The sequence below is a fragment of the Zophobas morio genome, unplaced genomic scaffold (assembly GCF_036711695.1).
Source record: "Zophobas morio isolate AGI-343-1 ecotype UQ-CSIRO unplaced genomic scaffold, CSIRO_AGI_Zmor_V1 ptg000006l, whole genome shotgun sequence".
NCBI lineage: Eukaryota > Metazoa > Arthropoda > Insecta > Coleoptera > Tenebrionidae > Zophobas > Zophobas morio.
In genome coordinates, this window is record NW_026972111.1 from 8,477,166 (window position 1) to 8,496,889 (window position 19,724).

General features: G+C 31.6%; 1 protein-coding gene across 1 annotated transcript; it reads left to right on the forward strand.

The window, feature by feature from the left end:
• Window positions 1–2,337: 2,337 nt before the first annotated feature.
• Window positions 2,338–15,644, forward strand: LOC135123489 (phenoloxidase-activating factor 2-like). The gene is made up of 2 exons (XM_064048164.1): window positions 2,338–2,563; window positions 14,292–15,644. Exons 1-2 carry the CDS (start codon window positions 2,418–2,420, stop codon window positions 15,199–15,201), a joined length of 1,056 nt encoding a protein of 351 aa, XP_063904234.1. The 5' UTR covers window positions 2,338–2,417; the 3' UTR covers window positions 15,202–15,644.
• The last annotated feature ends 4,080 nt before the right edge of the window (window positions 15,645–19,724 follow it).

A 19,724-nucleotide genomic window follows, 5' to 3' on the forward strand; every position in this document is an offset into this window, starting at 1 on the left:
GCAAATCGAAAATTTGAAGAAATGAAAAATTGAAGAATCGAAAAACTGAAAAATTAAAAATGGGAAAACTGAAAAGAGCAATAATCGAAAAATGGGAACATTCTAAAATCATACAATTGAAAGTGCCAAATAGTGAAAACTCGTGAAATAGAAAAAATGTAAAATCTAAAACTTGAAACATCCAAAAGTTGGAAAATCGAAAAACTTAAAAATTAAAAAATGGAAACTGAACTATTATTGTTTTACATAAAATTGAACAAGAAAGAAATGAAAAATTTGAAAACTTGCAAATCCAAAAATTGAGGAAACGAATAATTGAAAAAATCGAAAAACTGTAAAAAAAGATAATAAAAAACCGAAACGAAAAATTGCAAATCGAAAATTTGGAGAAATGAAAAATCAAAGAATCGAGAAATTGAAATACTAAAAACTGATAAAGTGAAAAGTCCAATAAATGAAATTGTTTTAAAATCCAATAATTGAAAAATGGAGAAATTCTAAAATCCTAAAATTAAAAAAGTAAAAAAAAATAATTATTATTATGATTATTACATATATAAAATAAAAACTAAAAATATTGAAAATCAAAAATTTAAAAATGAAAAATTGAATAATCATGAAACTGAAAAATCTAAAATTGGAAAAACTAAACATAAAAAATGTAAGATTTGAAAATCCGGAAAATTGTAAATCGAAAAATTCAAAAATGCAAAAATTGAAAATTTTCGTATTGAAAAAAGAAATTATAAAATCATTGAAAAACAGAAAAATTACAACAATAAAAAAATTTAAAATCCGAAACGAAAAATTGCAAATCGAAAATTTGTTTCTTTGGAAAATTATCTGATTTTGACATTTTATTTGTGATAACATCTATACATAAGACATGTATAGTGGATTATATTTTTTGCGAAAATTGTGATGTCCAGGGTAAAAAATTTAAAACGTGTTCATAAACCACAAGTACAGGAGTATATTTTCTTATAAAATTTAAATCGTCGGATGGACACTATTACAATACTTCCTTAGCTTACGCTCGAGTAATGTCTTTTATACAGAGCGACTATAAAATATCGTACGTCAAGAAATGTGTCACCGCATTTTTTATAAGAATTTGCTGCTTTTGTGATACAGGTTGGTATCGAGAAACTGAAAAATTAAGAATTGGAAAATATCTAAAAACTGAAAAATCGAATAAATGAAAAATAAGTATAATTAGAAACCTAAAATTCTAAAAAATTTCAAATTGAACTTGACAGTTTGTCACTAGTGTCAACTTACAAACAAAATGCACCGCCTACTAAATGTCAAACATTAATGAAAGCCCTTCATTTAATATTGCGCTTCCAGTGAAATACCTCATCTGCTTAGAACTAGTTTTAGACGACAAGTGTGTTTAAGACATTTTTTCTCAAAACGATTAAATTCATAATGGACATTTTATGAAAACCTTGTTTACATACTAATGAGGCTATTAGTAAACTGATACCTAATCTCCCCTGCCACTCGATTCATTTTGTATGCTAAACAAAATACCTGAACTAAATTAAGATAAATCAGTTTACCGCATCTGACAACTTTAATAATTTTTTCTATTTATTTTCATTTAATTTACAGCTATTGTCTATAATTTTCTTAATTTTATTTAAAACATTTTTGTGTAAATAGGGCAAACAATTTTTTCTGAAAACTTCTGGGGGTATATGTATATAAAAATAAAAATAAAATACTTACTTAAAAAACATAAGATAGATATAATATTTTTTCGTCTTCTTTTCTATAAATAAATTCGAAACTATATTTAAAGCCACAACGAAACAAAGCAACTCGTGTCTTCAGACACATTTAAGTCTGATTTATGTTTCATCATCATTCATCACAGAGCAGGTAAAAATTGTTCAAGAAAAGCATAGTTAGTGTTTTTTATACAGGACAACAACCTACTGGCACCACATAGAAACAATACACCATGTATATCTGTGACCTTCACTTACGTACAAAACTAAGTAACTTGAACTATATCAAAAATGCTTTCACTCATTGTTGGGGCTTACCAGTTACTTGTTTTACAAGAAATTAGCAATTGAAATTCCATGGACTCGTATGGTATTCTTGTGCGTATTTCCCAAAACATAGTGTAGAGGAGAGTTTATACTCCTAGTTTAAACAAAAAAAATGTCTTTTTGGCCGGATGAAACACCAAAATATATATCCAAAATAAGTTGTGCGGTAAATAATACATTGTGCATTTGTACGTTTGACACTAATGATAGGGATTGTGAAATTTAATCTACTACTTCGATGTTACTGGTTTTCCCCTACACGTGAGTCGTTCAAGTTTTATCTTCGTGAACCAGTTACCAGTATATATAAATAAGTCCTGTAATAATCGCTAGTTTACTCAAGGAATCTTCAAGATGTGGAGTCAAATCGCTGTCCTTTGTTCGGTTTTACTTTATACGGTGTATTCGCAAACTGCAGGTGATTGTGTTTGTGTACCATATTATCAATGCAGAGCCAATGGGACAGTCATTACCGATGGAGAAGGACTACTCGATGAAAGGTCAGTATTTCTGTGCATTTTTATTTGTACTTAAAAGTACTTGTTGTTTCACAATTTTGCGATAAACAATGATTAGGATTCTTTAAATAAAACATGATTACATCCTTTAGAAGAAATCACTTTGTTGTGTTGACTGTTTTGATGACTTAATATTAAAAGTCACGGCCATCAGTGCCCCACAGCTATTAAATTATTTTATGAATACCTAGGTGTATTTTGTAAATTTTTTGTTTTCATTTTTCACAATTTGTTTGTTTTATTGACAGCGCTCATGTTTTTTTTTTATTAAAAATTAAAAAAACACTATAGAAGGAAACGTTAACGAGTAGTCATTTAAAAAAAATATATACGTAAGTCATTCTATTGAAATCAATGGCATAGTAATCTAATCTAAATTTGATGACTCCTATATTACAGTTCGAACATATATTAAAATACTATTAAAATCGTTTCTAATACACTAATTTCTATTCTTTTGATTTTGAATGTGAAAAGGTTTATACAATATTTGAAATATCCTCACACCTGTAAATTTCATTATTCCAATCCAAATAATAGAAGATAGTAAAGAAAATCTGTCTTCAGTAATTATGTTCTTTAAAACATTTTTGTTATTTTTACGATAATTCTGAGAGATTCGTCATCACAAAAAGTGCAGAATTTGCTTTTAGAAAAAAAGCCTTTCATTTTACTCTCCATTTTTTGATATGTGTCAAAAAAATTTTACCTCAAATTTGTAAAAGTTACGACGTCATCAGTGATTTTTTTATATGAGACGCTGTAATTTTGATCAAATTATTTGATAAAGCTTATTTTTCTACATATCATAACGTAGCTTGATGTAGTGGTTGCATAACAAAAAAATGGAGAAAATTAATAACAAAGGAAATAAACATGATATGAACAGGAAACAAAATGAAATCCAAATAACTACAAATTAAAACAAAAATTTGTGGAAGAGAATCGCTTTTGTTAGTTTCTTAAGTTGGTTTAATAAAATAAAGAATACTTTTTGGCTGTATGTAATCTGGTAGTTTGTGGCTTGTAAACAAATATAGTAGGGTTGGCCATGAAAATATAGTGAGTTTGTTGGTATTCGATGCAGAAGAATAAAAATTCCCTGAACTTTTTTACTTAAATGGTACCGTAAATAGACACAATTGTCCTTATTGGGCAGGAGAACAACCTCATTGGGTTCAAGCGGCACACACCCAACGTCCCCAAAAATTAATGTTTTGGTTGCGAATAATAAACACAAGATTCATTGGCCTCTACCTTTTTCACGGAAATTTAATAGCAGATCGGTATTTAGATCATCTACAAAATTTAAATCGCAGGATTTGGTTCCAACAGGATGGAGCACCACCACCCCAGGCAACATGATGTCGTCTTTTTCACGTGAATAAATGGTCATCAATTATGTCATAATGACCAAAGATTTCACGTGATATTGACGTACCAATGACGGTCAAATGTCTCGTCCAGATGACGTCATTTTCTAACGAACTATTGACGTGATGTACTGACGTCTTAGAGACGGCATTTATTGTCCATTTTAAGACGTTTTCTATATTTTGATTTTTAGAAAAAAATATGCAATAAATAAAACGCTGAAATAATTTTATATTTTTATATTGTTTCCCTTAAATAAAATATAATTCGTTATAATCACCAGGTAAACCCCAAAGCAAAATATATATTAATTAAAGTTAAAACAAATTGGTGTAAAAAAGTTCAATTTACTACAATTCTGTACAACCAACAATGAACTTCAATAAACAAATAAAAAAATATATGTCAATTAAACAAATTAAAGATAAACCACTCCTAAGAACACAAACAAATCTACATACAGGTAATTACGAGTATAATTAGTATAAACAAAAAAAAGGATAGTATACAATATATAATCAAAAATAAACGTTGCTATAAAATATGCTATTTAAAGAAAAATCAGTTTTAAAAACACAAAGAAATCTATTTAGTTACAAAGAATATTAAAAGAAAACTATAATAAAATATAAATCAGTGTTAAAAATACAAACAAATCTATTTACAAAAACTATTAAAAAAAAAAACCTGCAATAAAGGGAAAACACAATTGAATGGCATTCTGGAAGTTACTTGATTTAAAAATGCACTATAAAACTTTCTACTTGACTGTCCCCAACACACAAAAAAGTACCATTAAGAATTAATTCTGTTTTAACAATCACATTAATGTAGTATTACAGGCATTTATACCTGTATATAATATCCAATATTATGTTATATGTATATGTGAATTACTTGTATTTTTTTAACTTACAAAGAAATCTGCTTGTTCTAATAGGAAAAGATAATCTTGTAATTCGTCAAAATTTGTTTAGGTGTGGTCTTGGCGGCATAACTTCTATTTTAGTTTTCTTTTTCAGTTGTCAAATTTGATGATGTTTCCATGTTGGAGATTTTTTCACTCGTTTTCTTTAGCATTTCTTTCGTTTCGCACATGTGTTTTGTATTTGTTTCAAATCTAGAAAAAAATTATGTTCATTAGCATTAGTTCACAAAAAATTGCAGTAACATACCTTTGCAATATTTTATGGCGCCTCATTTTCAAAAACAATCACCGTAAGTTCTTCATAATCAGTGGGAGTATCTTCAGTAATTAATGGTGGTCTTTCCAGCTTATCTGAAAAAACTGCTTTTGTTATCTACGTACAGTTAACAAAAATAACAGAAACGCGTAAAAATTAAAATTATTATTTTATTAGATATTAATTTACCTAGTGTAAATAAGTACAACCCACACTAAATGGCAGAAATTTTCACAAAACTGCGTTAAAAATGAAGTGAGTAACGGATACACGAGAAAGGTTCGGTGGTTGAGAACCAACTGGAAATATTGGAATGCTTCATTGTGAAGTGCAATAACCATAAATACCGAAAAAAGGGGAAGTCCGAATGCACGCCTCAAACATCTGATGTATTGTATAGTAAATACGGAAGTTGAGCATTATTTTTTCATTAGATGAAATAAATTTAATAAAACTAAATTTTAAATCACTCTCTAATTTTTTTTTAACCATCATTACTTTATAAACGTCTTTATAAAATCAAAATTCGACCAAGGAATTCTTCAAAACCTTCTTCCGTTTTGGGAACAATGGACAAAGAATTTTTGTGACTTTGTTTGTGTCATAGGGTCTTTTCACTATTATACGCTCAACCCCGGATGTTCTATTTATAATGTGCCAAGCAGGTACTTACAAAATAACACTTCCAGAGTAAACAAGTTTTCAGAAATAATGATTTTATTAGAAATTATTAGAATGAAAAAATTTGTCTTTGGTGTATTTCTAATAAAGCCGTTGTATTTTTTGCTCTAAATATAATTAAGCATGATGAAGGCCACTTTTTTAAAGAATACGACGACCCACATCTAATTGATCATATAATCTATAAAAAATGACGAAGAAAAGACGGCCTTTTGACGTCATTAATTGACGTCAGAAGTAAGTCATAAAAATCTCGTCATTATCACGTGATTTTTTGGGCGAATGACGTCGCCGAAGAGTTATGACCAAAAATTGACGTGAATTAGACGACAGTCTGCTGCTTGGGACATTGTAGCGTAAATGTAAAGTTTTTTTTTTTTTGGATAAACAATTTGATGGAAGGTGGATTGGAAGGCGTGGACCAATAGAATGGCCACCTAGGGTTCCGGATCTGACACACCTTGATTGTTTTATGGGGACATTTAAAAAGTCGTGTACATGAACACCCCGATAATTTCTTAGACGATTTTAAGGTATGAATTCGTCATGAAATGACTCGTATAAATCTCCACAGTATGAATGAATGAGGAACAGCAGTTTGAACAATTTCTGTAGCATACATTTTTGTTCCAACGTATTGTTTTGTTTATTTAATATTAATCATTATAATCAAGTTTATTTTGTTTGATATTAATTTTCTCAATTTACATCAAATTACATATGCAGAAAAATAAGCTTTATCAAATAATGCAATAAATATTATACAGGTCATCATAAAATGCTGTAGTCAACCCACCAATGAATAACAAGTGAAATTTTTCTTGTGCCACTAATCACCAAAGTGATTTGAACTCTTTTGAAATGTCACGAACGTCAAAACAAATCTGTCAAATGTGTTATCGAGCATCTGTGAACGCTACTGCAATACATTTGACCTTCAAAAATTGTAAATTACCAGAAAAGCGTTTAAGGGCTTCGTCATGAATTACACCTTGGAAGTAGATTAGAGTTCAACATAATAAATCATCTGGTCTGTTCTGCAAAGAAACAATAATTTTTCAAATAATGAAATCCAAAATGTAAAGTTAAATTTGTCGAAACCAATGAACACGGTAATTAATTAAAAAATTACATTTTTGTAGGCACTTAGAAGGTAAAAATTGTGAAAAATCACGTAATGGACAATGACAGAGCAAGTCTTGTCACAATTAAGCAACAGTACCACTGTTTTAAAATGGCAATGAGTAGTTTTTGCATTATATAATTTTGCTAAAGTTGTGATCCCGCGAATGTTCAGTTTGTAGATTCTAAGGACTTGTCAAAACATTGTACAAATGTGATTTGTAACCGGTGCTTCTCTCTTGAAAAATCCCAACTGAAAGCCTTGATCTAGGTGAAAACCGCCATGTCCAAGCACTACCTTCAAATTTGCAATTTGTAGATATCTGTGTAAAAACAATGTCAAAGAAATTCTACTCAAAACACGCCCATATGGCCATCTTAACATCAAGATTTTTCAAAATTTCTATAATAAAAAAGATGAAAAAAACAATAAAATTTCAGGAGCATAGTGTTAAGAGTTCTGTAGATGATTACGAGACCTCTTAAAATAACAGAATGTTTAATGAAGATTTTTCACTTTCCTAGTAGTAATGTTAGAATTATTACTAAACAGTAAGTTGAAGTAAGTTTTAAATTAAGAGAATGCAACTACCACAGAAAGAAAACTGAAAGTTACTGAAGATAAAAAAACTTTATTGCGGTACCTACATACACCTTTTACATACAATTTTATTTATTGATCACATTCATTTACTTAGCACAAATGTAATGAAATGTAAAATGTTGATGTTGAAACTTTTGTCCATTTTCCCGTAAATACAAAGCCACTCTTCTTTTTTTATTTTCAAAAATGTCTTGCAACACTTCTTCATTGAGATTTTCGTTACAAAAATGTTTTATCCATTAGTTCTTCCAATGTGTGGACTCTGTTCTTATAAACGCTGTCCTTCATCCATCCAAATGTGTCGTTAAATCTGGCCACAATTCGACGTATGTGCGTCTTCAAAGATTCTTCTTGAATGACAACAGGATATTTCACCAGACATTCGTCTTTACACAAATCCACAGAGTACATCCAGTCTCCATCCTCATCTAACACCCCATTGCGGTAATAGGACATGATGATGAACGTGTTTTGCTCCAAAGAATAACCCATCCTAACCTAAAAAAGTTATTTGTAACACTGACCGGACCCATTCCTCGGTGTTCATTACCTGAGATTATTCCGCAATGATCTAAAGTTTTTGATAAAAATTGTGTTTTGAGACACGTTCGAACAAAGGGGAAGACAGCAAACGAAAACAACAAGACAAGTCAATTAACGCACAAAGTGTGGGAAAACGCACCAGTAATCAGTAAAAACGAAAAAATTATTAATATCCGACAGAATCTGATGAAGCGTTAGCGCCGAAACAGTGCATCCACCAATGTGGCGTTGAAAAACAAATAATAATACAATATTTTATGATGACCCTGTACCTTATTATTTAAAAAAATCACCGAAGGAGTCATAGCTTTTATAACTTTGACCTAAATTTTTTTTAGATATGTCAATGTGCATTTTTTTTTAACAAATGCTGCACTTTTTATGAATTTTGTGCCTTATTTTTATCATAACCCTGTATTTGCAAATAAAGTGTAAAACATTTTGGAGGCTTCTGAATATTTGTTCTTTTTTCTGCTAAATCTTACTCACACTATTGGATTCTTTCAAATTTGAGGTTCCGTGACAACTAAAAACACTGTATGTTTATTTTTTGTAGTTGTAACATACCCCAAAAATAATTTGTTATTCCAGAACATGGAACAAACATAATTTTGAGAATTTACCTCAGGTAGTTTTACACAAAAAGAACGCTTTATTTTTAAAAATTCGACCAATCAGATAATTTTTTTATGTCAAAATTCAAATCACTTAAAACGTTGTTGGTTTATTTTGGACTGTCAGAATTAATAGTAGGTATAGTTATTATAATTATGGGTGCTATCAAAAAACGCCTGAGTGTACTACACACTTCTTACATTCCTCACCATTCTAACCTCACATCGAGCCTCACATATTGTAATCTAATCTTCCAAAATGTTGGCGATTTCTTCAATGGATTTCTGATGGTCCAATACATAATTTTTCTCCTGAAAAAAGGCGTTAAACTGTCTCCACGCAGATTCCTTTGCTTTTTTTTATTTTCTGGAAGAGAATTGGTAATCGCTTCATCAATAGTTTGAAAATGATTACATATTACATACTGTTACGATGTTCGGTGAATTAAATAGTCGCAGGTAAAACTTAACAATTTATTTGTTAATAGCTCGAATTACACGACTAACTATTACAACAATTATGTACAGAATAACTCCGTGATTCACTCGACTTGCTGACTTAACATTCGCTGGACTCGTAGTTCGACTGAATAATGTCCGCTCCCGACGGTGGTCTCTATTTAGACTCGTATTCCCTTCTCGATGTTTCCCAATCGAGGTATTTCTGGAATCCATCGCGACTTCCGTTTCTAGGCCTTTTTTTAGCGAACGCCGCTTCGAGCGTTTTTCTGGACGCCGCATTCGAGACTTCCGGTAATCCGCTCGAGGCTTGTTTTTGTGCGAGCGCCGAGGGGTAAACCGCAGAGGAAATCAATTGTACACGCTAGAGGATATCAAAGGAAAACACAGGAAATATAAAAGGGAATCAGAAGAAATCAAAGGAAATCACAGGAAATCACAGGGAATCAAAGGAAATCAAAGGAAATCAAAGGAAATCAAAGGAAATCAAAGGAAATCAAAAGGAAATCAAGAGGAAATCAACGAGAAATCAAGAGGAAATCAATGAGAAATTAACGAGAAATCAACAAGAAAACAAAGGAAATCCAAAATCATCATAGCAAATCCAGTTAAACTAGATATTTTCTAGAACTAATAAACGTAACATGTACGACATAAGTCATAGCATTCATCATAAGAAAGAAAATATCAATTTAATCTTAAAAGTGGAGAATAAATAACCTTTTAAGGGCATAATTATAGAAAATTTCAGCATATATTAATAATTGACAGCATGATATTTCAACTTGACAAATATTAAAGTTGTAGTTAATGAAGTGCAGTTCCGATGAGAAATGATAGATTATATTTCTTTATACCTACAAACCAAATTTATAATTTCACCCCAAATTAGTTTTTAAAAATTGAGTTTATGATATGAGGTACCAAATTCATTAAGTTCGGGTCGTGCAAAAATCTTACTGATGATATGTTCATACCTTGGAAGTTTAGCTCTCAAACTTCTGGGAGTATGTTTAGAAGCCTTAAATCAATGACCTAAACTTTTAGCACAGTTGTTAATTTTAGTATAAGAGATATGTTGCATCGAAGTAACAGACTGCAAACTATAAACAACATTAAAAACGATTTGGATAAAAAATTCGTTTTTCCTAGAGAAATCAGGAAAAAAAGTTCAATCATGAAGAGAGATTTTGTGAAAAATGTGACTTAGGAAACGTTTCAGATAAAGATATATATACAAATCACCGTAGAATCAGCTTTACGGGATTGTCTGCGTGACACTGAAGATTTAGGAATGAAATGTAATAGATTTCAACTATGTATTTTTCCCTCCGTGTAAAGACAATGAATGCAATCACGAAGCTGAAGATGAAATGTTTAGTGAAGAACAATGCGATCACATTGAAAATTACAACAATTCTCAAATAGCCATGAAACGTAACTGTTTTCAAAGTTTGGAAAACGATCCAGTTGACCAAGATGAAGATTTACTGAATGATCTTTGCACAGTTTCGTACGAATCTAAGAAATTTGACAGAGACATACACCTCAGAAGTTTTGATAGTGACGATATTTTTGTTGAGAACAGTGATCTAGTCAGAATACGCTTAGATAATACAACAAAAGTTATAAAAAAGTCTTCGCTTTACTGGCTGTTAGACAATGAAAAGGATCGCGTCAGTGTGGATCGTCTCCAAAGATTTATTCAAAATAAGAAATGTGATAGTAGTAGAGTTAACTCAGAAACAGATACCTGCCTTCAACATAAAGATGTATCTCAAATTCAAAAACCAGACCAAATTGGAAAACAAAAAAGACGCTATAATATATCAAGTGACTCATCTGATCTAGACAACCCAAGTAGTATCGAATATGATGACAACACGGACACCAAAAGTTTGAATTCTTCCAATTATTCTGATGATTTGAATCCTCGTTTGAATCTCAAGGCTGAAAATAGTAAGACTCATCGTTCTAAACCAGACTTAAATATAGACGATTATATTATAGTACAATTAACAGCTCAAAAACAAAACAAAAAATGTTATATTGGTAAAGTGTTATCAGTTAACCCTATTTTTTGTGATTTTTTTAAAAGGAATCCAAAAATTCCGGATGCTTTTATGTTTCCGGACATTAAAGATCAGGGGCAGATCCAAGAAAATTGATATATAATGAAACTACCTCCACCTCAGGTACTCAGAAGAGGCAGTTTAGTTTTTGAATAAAAGTTATTGAAAAAATATTTGATTTAATTCTAGTTTTTTTTTTAAGTGATGTGATTAAAATTTGTGATAATGTAACCTCAACCTGGGTCGAGATTTGTAGAAGTATATATCGTAGAGAATACTAAAGTAAGAAACTGTGCAAAATTCTAGGTGCCCATGAACACTTTTAAAGGGGAAAATTACCTCTGAAAATTTATCAAGTGGGTTTATCCACTCCTTTATTGTGCAAAAAAAATTGTTACGTGTTAAATTTAGCATTTCAAAAGTTTTTTTCTAATATGCTTTATTTGAAAGTTGTGAACAAAAAATTAAAAGTGTTATCATCTGTATTTATGGGTAGCTAGAATTTAGTACAGTTTTTTACTTTAACATCATCTACAATATATACACAAATCTCGACCCAGGTTATGGGATAAGTATTTTTTAAGAAGTTGTTTTATTTTGTGATATTTTGATCCAACAGAAATGCTTTACTTTTATGTTTAGAGTTACCGTTTTTTTTAACATTTAATAAAATAAATGAAACTACTTGTTTTTTCTGTTTATGCTACCATAATAAATGAATAAACCCAATTTTTAAAAATTAATGACTTAAGTTATTATTGTAAGTTTGATTTAGTAGGTCAAACTTTAACATGATCTTGTATGCACAACACAGAGATAAACCTAATAGAATGATTTTGGACTATTTGGTATTCATTAATTACCTCTGTGAACGTATCAGCCAGTCGTTGTTGCCTTATGAGTCACTGATAAGTAAAAACTGCTGACGTAACTTAAAATATCCTTGGCCTTATGTACTTTTAATTTCGTAAAGTCAAAAGCAAAATTTCAAAATATAATTTATTAAAAAATTAATAATAATATATAATATAATTTATTAAATCTTTGAGTGATTTAAACGAACTAATTTGTACACAGCAGACATTTTTAATTTCAAAATTAAAATAGACTGAATGTGCAAAAAATCTAGAATATTGCATATGTTCACTTTTAGAACAAACATTTGACCCAAGAAAGTGTAAAATTCGAACGTATACTTACTCTATTGATTTAGACATCTGAAACCTCGATTTTAGAGTAGCGTTCTTTTTGTAAGTAAAATCAGATTTTTTTTCTTAAACATTTCAGTTTGTTGCTTAGCAGCACAATACATTTTATTTATTTATTTTTATCGTCTAAAGGGAAAGCACTTCAGCTTAGCTAGTCACCGTACGTTAGTAAACACTTGGTAAAAAAAGGTTTAAATTCAACATCATTATCGGCAAAACAAAAAAGTCAAGTTAAACAAAAGTTAACAATCGCCCTGTAGTACATTATGTAAACAAATTTTGAGGAAATCAAAAGGAAATCACAGGAAATCAAAGGAAATCATAGGAAATCAAAGGAAATCAGAGGAAATCAAAAGAAATCGGGGGAAATCAACAGGAAATCATTGTCAAAAGGAAATCAATTGTACACTTGATGGTCGGCGGTTTACCCCTCGGCGAGCGCTCTCTGGGTGACGTCATCCACGATGCGTCATTATCGCCGTAAATAATCGTTACTCTTTAAATCATTCAATTTTGGGAGTTTAATGTTACTATAGTGGTTCCGGCGAGAGATTGGGATATTTTGACAGTTGACATGTAAGTTTTCAGCAACCTAACACTATAAAATACACTGAAATTCCTACCCTGTCACTCACAGCTGGCTGTCACTGTCTCTGTTACAAATGTAAAACTACTGAAAGTTCCATTACTAAGGTTAGGCCACTTTTCTGACTCTCATCTTCAGTGCTTCTTTAAGGTACGTGTCCATTTGAGACGGCGCTTACGAAAAATAATTCCAAGATCAGCCCGTAAGGCCATGCTCGGGCCGGCCTTCAACTGGATAAGCGTATCGCTTGCCCAGGGTTTCTACCTGGTTTCTCCGAGTTTGTGAGCGACTCTAACAATACGAACACATTTCGAGTACGACAATAATCTCCCATAAGTCTGTTTTACGTATATTTTTTTGGTAATAACTTAATTTATTGCAATAATAGACCTCTGAAATTGGAAATGACAACTTAAGACTAAAGATGGTATAAAATCAAAACCAGAACTCTCGTGAGAGTTGCTCTCCAGGGGATACGTACTTACACTTATGTTTTGTAAAGCTTAAGATTAGAATGATTTTGAAATTTCAAATTTCGCGCGGATGGTACACTTTTCTTCGCGTAGATTTAGTGACCTTTCTGTCACTCAATCTCTCACCGTACGCAGTATAGTAGCTCTAGTGACTTCGCTTATAATGAGTGTATTTTTTGAAGTATTTGCTTCTGCTTCATCAATACAAGAAAAATCTTCTTACAAACTTTTTTGCTCAATGATTCGTCCATCTAGCCCCCCGGAACAGTAAAGGACTTCCATCTACCGTGACTCTTGGAAGTTAGTAGATCTCCACCGTCGTCAACTAAAAATGACGCTGAGGAGCGGCGGAAGCAATGTCCTGTGTATAGAGCAGAATCTGGTAACTGTAAGGCTCTCAGCTTAGGAAATTTAGAGAACGTATTTTTCCCAACGCTTGTACAGTGCATTTGTTACGCTTGTAATTAATAAAAAATCTGTTGTGTGGCACGTTCTTTGATCTTAGGTTTTTATACATCCTGTATAATTGTAAACAACGTGTGTTCTTGCTCTCGTCATCGACAACGGTAAATACTCTAGCCTTTTTGATTTTCGTATCTGGAATGTTAACAACAAGAACAGAACCACGACCTTCTATATGACCTACCGGCATATCAACTAATTAGGCAGTTCTACATACAACCTCCTGCGAAACCCATTATATATACATATTTAAACGCCAATCGCTCTTAAATATAGCAATTAATATACTTATTACTTTTTGCAATCTATTAAGACACATTTTTTACAGACTTGGTGATTCATGCCAAAACTGCAAATGCGATGGCATCGAGATTTGCTGCCTCCTCCCCAAGAACGACACCGTTGGCCCTCGCCAACCCGATAACTTGACATCTTGTGGCTACAGCAACCCCGATGGCATCGGTCGCGTGAGCGCCGAAGGCAGCGAATCCCTCTTCGGAGAATTTCCATGGATGGTACAACTGTACGAAGACGGAGCCTACCGATGCGGGGGCTCCTTGATCCACCCTTCCGTCGTCCTGACGGCTGCTCATTGCGTCAGGTTCTCCCACAACAGAACCTACACTGTACGGGCCGGCGAATATGACACCTCAGGTACCAACGAAATTATGAAGCACCAAGACCGTGACGTGTCCTCCATCAAGGCCCATGAAGGATTCAGAGAAAAAATTTACTACAATGACATCGCCTTGGTGTTTTTGAGCGAACCTTTGCAGCTTAAGCCACACATCAACCTCGCGTGTTTGGCACCATCAGGGGGTATTTCCACGAATACCAGATGCTACACGACTGGTTGGGGGAAGCCTAAATTTGCTCCAAATCAGAGTTCTTCGACCATTTTGAAGAAGGTTGATCTGCCTTTGATTGGGAGACCTGATTGTCAGAAAGCCTTGAGAAAGACAAGAGTGGGGCAGTATTTTAATCTTCACGAAAGCTTCATCTGTGCGGGAGGGGAGAAGGATAAAGATGCGTGTACTGGAGATGGGGGTGGTCCTTTGTTTTGCCCTATTGAGGATCAGGAGAATAGGTTCCAACAAATAGGGGTAGTGGCCTGGGGTATTGAATGTAATATGGAAGGGGTTCCTGGAGTGTATGCGGATGTTTCGGTTTTGAGGAAATGGATTGATAAAGAGATGTCTTCTAGAAATTATGAAACTAACGTGTACCAGCCCAGTTAATTTTGAGGCGGTTTATACAACTACTGGTTTTAGTCAGCCTTGAACATTTATGACCGGTGTCAGACGTTCCAGACCCCAGATTTACGTCATTTAATTGGATTTTATTTCATTATTGTGATATTGCTGTAATAATATGTATGTTTTTCGTGTACTCAATAGAAAAGTGCGTCTTTGTTTTATAGAAAATGATAAAGAAAAGTGATACTTCTCTTAGCAACACTTTTCCAGTTAGCAACCAACAAGCATTAATCTCTTCCGTTTCTATTGATTCTATTATTGTTTTAAGTACCTGTACGTGTTCATATGGTGTATTTATTTCAATTTTTTTGAAAAAAATCACATTTTAATTTCAAACAGTTGTAAACTGCTACAGATTTCAAATGTTAAGCAAACTCTTTAAATCAAATTTTTCTAAGATTATTCTTCAGTTTTTCAGTGTAGTAACCTGTCTGTGTTTCATATAGCTTGCTTTGTTTTTTTTTTTGTATTTCTAAAATAAATATCGAAAAAATGTGTAGGCACATGAAATAAATTTAGTTTTATTTATCGTCGTATTTCATTTTCGAGTCTTGAGTATTGACGTTAAACTCATTTCAAGCTGACTTTCGGTGAATTCCTTAGAAAGTTTGACCTCCTATTGTCCTGGAAACAAAATATCTTGAGTATTTTGATGGATTTTTATGAGAATTTTGGCGGTATCAAACAGACGATTTGAATATGGAGTGAAAAAGGAATTGAGCAATACATATAAAAAAAAATGGTTGAAGATTATTTCGACAGGACATCCCTCGCCCCTGAAGTACAGTTCAGCAAACCCTACTTCTTTGAAAAATTGTAAAATTTGATTGTACGAACTTTTGTTTCTGATAATCTCTATACATAAAGATAATGGTACCAGTAACAATGTAAGAAACTCAATGACACTTTACGTTTTTTTTCTTCCCCTTTAAATGTATTTTGGGACCACACAACAACAAACTTTGTTTTTTAATGACGTAATATATATATATTTTTTTAGAGATTCATATAGAGCTTAGTTTTCTGAATTCATTAATGTTTCATACTTTAAATACCCATACTCCGCCAGTGCCTGTGATTCGAACGCAAGATGTTACGAAAACACACTTGCTATGAAAATTTTGAAGTCACGTCATCAGGGAGACAGACGAACAGAAACGGGAAACTTATTTTTTCGTACTCAAGGGGTCGTGAAACTTCGAGAAAATATGAAAGTGTTCAGTCGCCGAACTGACTCTATTGCAGCAATAATTCCTTAGCTTACGCTTGATAAGTAAAAAGAAAAATAACAAAAAACAGAATAAGGGGCACTAATAAAATCCAAAATGTCCAATTTGAAAGAAATTATAATATTTTAATTTTTGAATAAATACTCTGTACGTTAAGGCTCAGTTGTATTCATTCCACAACAAAGCGCGTACCTTCATTTATATCCCCACAAAATATTGTAATACAAGTCTTTAAATAATCCTATTTCGAATTTTTTTATGAACCTCCCTCGTTGCCAAAAAATTTCAAGGAAGTTGAAATAACACATCAGAATTTCAAAAATTAACGTAGAAACTTCTAAGGTAGTCGATTTGAAAAATGAAGTTGTTGTTAGGTGTTAAAAACAGAACACTCTGTACAGTTTAAGTTAATTTTAGTATATGGTCCTTCAGTCTTTAACTTTTTGTTCTATTTTTAATAATGGCTAATAAAATTTTGAGAACTGCACGTTTAGTGACGCACCGTCTATAGTGTGTCCATTTACAAAAGAAAGTCAAAGGAATAAAAATTTTGGTTTGACAAAATACAAGTATTTCACCTACAAAACTTTTAAATTATGCAGATTTTTTAAGGTAAATCAATTGTGTGTGTTAGATGTCATAGGAAGGTCTAGATAATCTACACCTATATATATTTAAAAGATTTTAGAAAAATTTTGAGTATGACAGAATTTCCAGCAGATTAGAATTTAGACGTTCTACAAATTCCAACGATTTTTAGATTTTGGAGATCATAGAAGTTACAGGGATTCTAGAACTTCTCTAAATTTTGAAAGAAGTACATATTTTCAGCGTTTTAGAATTTTCTGAAATTTTTGTCGGATATTTCTAAAATTTTAGAGGTTCTTGAGATTTTAAACGTCTTAAATTTAAACAGTTAAAGGAATTCACAATTTGAAAATATCGAAAATTCTAAATATTATTCTCAAAATTTTAGAGTACATACCCTGAAACTTTTAGAATCTTGAAGACTTTCATATTCTAGAACCAGATTTTAGACATTTTGAAGATTTTTAGAAATTTTAAGATTATACAAATTTGACTAACCCTAGAATGTCTACAAGTCATAAACTTTTAAAAATTGTACATATTTTGGAGATTCTGCATTATTATACAGAGAGGTCGAAAAAGAAATTAGTCAAAGTTGGCCATGCACGACAAGCCGTTTGTCGTAATTTAAATTTTTTTATTAAATGTCAGATTGACAGTTTAGTATTAGAATGTATGATTGGCTGCTTCTATTGGAAAATTTTCCACAAATTCTTCAAAACAAGCCATATACGAATATTGCGATTCACCATTTTCCAATTTTGACCCATTTCTGAAGTAATACTCTAACAGAAAAAGCTTTAATTTCGTTTGATAACATTGCAAATTACTTTTGTTATTACTTATTTTAAACCAAGACAAACGTCTTTTCGTGCATGGCCAACTTTCACTAATTTATTTTTCAATCTTTCTGTATTTAGGAAAATTTATACGTTTTCAAGATTCTAAAAATATTGCGGCTTTCAAATGATTTTTTTTTTTCAGAAATTTAGATATTCAAGAGAGTCTAAAACGTTAAATGTTCGGGAGTTCTTAGAAATAAAAAAATAGGTCGAAGGTTATTTCAACAGAACTTCCCTCGCCCCTGAAATACAATAAAACAAATTCAACTTTTTCGAAAAATTATGAAATTTTTGCAAAGTCACATATCCCTTTGAATAGGTGCAGTGTAACACTAATGATAACAGTACCGCATTCCAAAATTTTCGGGAAAACGGAGTGAGCTGTTCCCGATTTAATCAATAAAATAATTACATTAATTTGTATGAGTCACCCTGTATAAGAAATTTAAAAACTTTTAATGCAATGATAATGCACAAGATCGTATTTTGCACATTTTGGAAAGAATTTATTCGGCAAAATTCTAATATGACGTCATCAATTTTTTCGGAGGGGATAAACGAATACATTTTGCTTAACAATTTAAAATGATTACGATAACCTTAAGATATTTATAAAATTCGATACGAATTCACACACCACAAGTGCAGGAGTATCGTATTTTATAAAATGTAAAAAACTTTTTATTATAAATTTTGGAGATGACGTCATCCTATTGGTGGTGGGGATGATTAGGCAAGTTTTAGTTAGCCTTTAACCATCTATATGTGGTATACGTAATATACATACATTTAGAGATTCTACAAATTTCGAAAAACCTGAATATGTTACAATCTTTGGCGATCTAGAGACCTTAGAACTTGACCAGTCCATTTATTATTATTATTATTATTCTGGTACCCATATTATATTCTAGATAATCTGCAAAGTTTCGCAGGTTCTAGATGCTGCAAAAAAAAGCTTCTAGAGATTTGAGTGTTTATAAATTAAAACGGATTGCCAAAGGTTATTTCGACAGAAGTTCCCACGCGCCTGAAGTACAATCGAACAAATACAACTTCGAAAAGTTATCAAATTTAACTTTGAGAATTTTATTTTCTTTTTATCATGACCCCTAAGATGTAAAATTATATATATCCGAGAATTGTTAAAGTGGAGGAAATTAAGTTAATTTGTTTCAGCCCGAAATTTTAATTCAAATCTGGTCACCACAATCTAAATGTTTTTACTTAAATTGTCACATTATTCACACTTCAAAACTTGTCATTTGAGATGTACAATAGTTCATTTATGGCAAATAAACTAATCTCAAGCGTTGACCCATTTTGAGAGAAAGGACCTGGAGAATTATCATGAGTTAAATTATTATAATCGTGCCCTCAAAATAGGAGGTGTATTTTTTAATCCTATTTACACCTTGAATTTGAACATTTATTCTCGAAAAATTCAAATCTGGTCCCCACACAATGCATAAAATTTATATTAATAAATTTATATTAATAAATTTTATAAAAAGTTAAAGTAGGTTAAAACAATGAAGTTATAATTAAAATAGTAAAAAAGAAAGATTATAAGATGCTGATACCAAGTCTAAAGTTCAAAATTTAAATACCATCACGTGCATTATGCATTTTCAAATATACAGGGTATTTGATTTGTAAGTTACATTTTTCAAATGTAATTTTCTAGAATGCTGTGGTCCTAAAGACAACGTCTATGGTATCCCAAACATCCATATAACAGCACTTTTTACCTTCAACCTCTGCAAATCTGACTTCAAAAAATGTACGTCATGCTTAGACAACCCATAATACACAAAAATATCGATACTGAAACATTAACCCACAT

Coding starts and splice junctions, on each gene's coding strand:
- LOC135123489 (XM_064048164.1), top strand. CDS start 2,418: ATGTGGAGTCAAATCGCTGTCCTTTGTTCGGTTTTACTTTATACGGTG. Junction 2,564..14,291: donor GAAGGACTACTCGATGAAAG/GTCAGTATTTCT, acceptor CATTTTTTACAG/ACTTGGTGATTCATGCCAAA.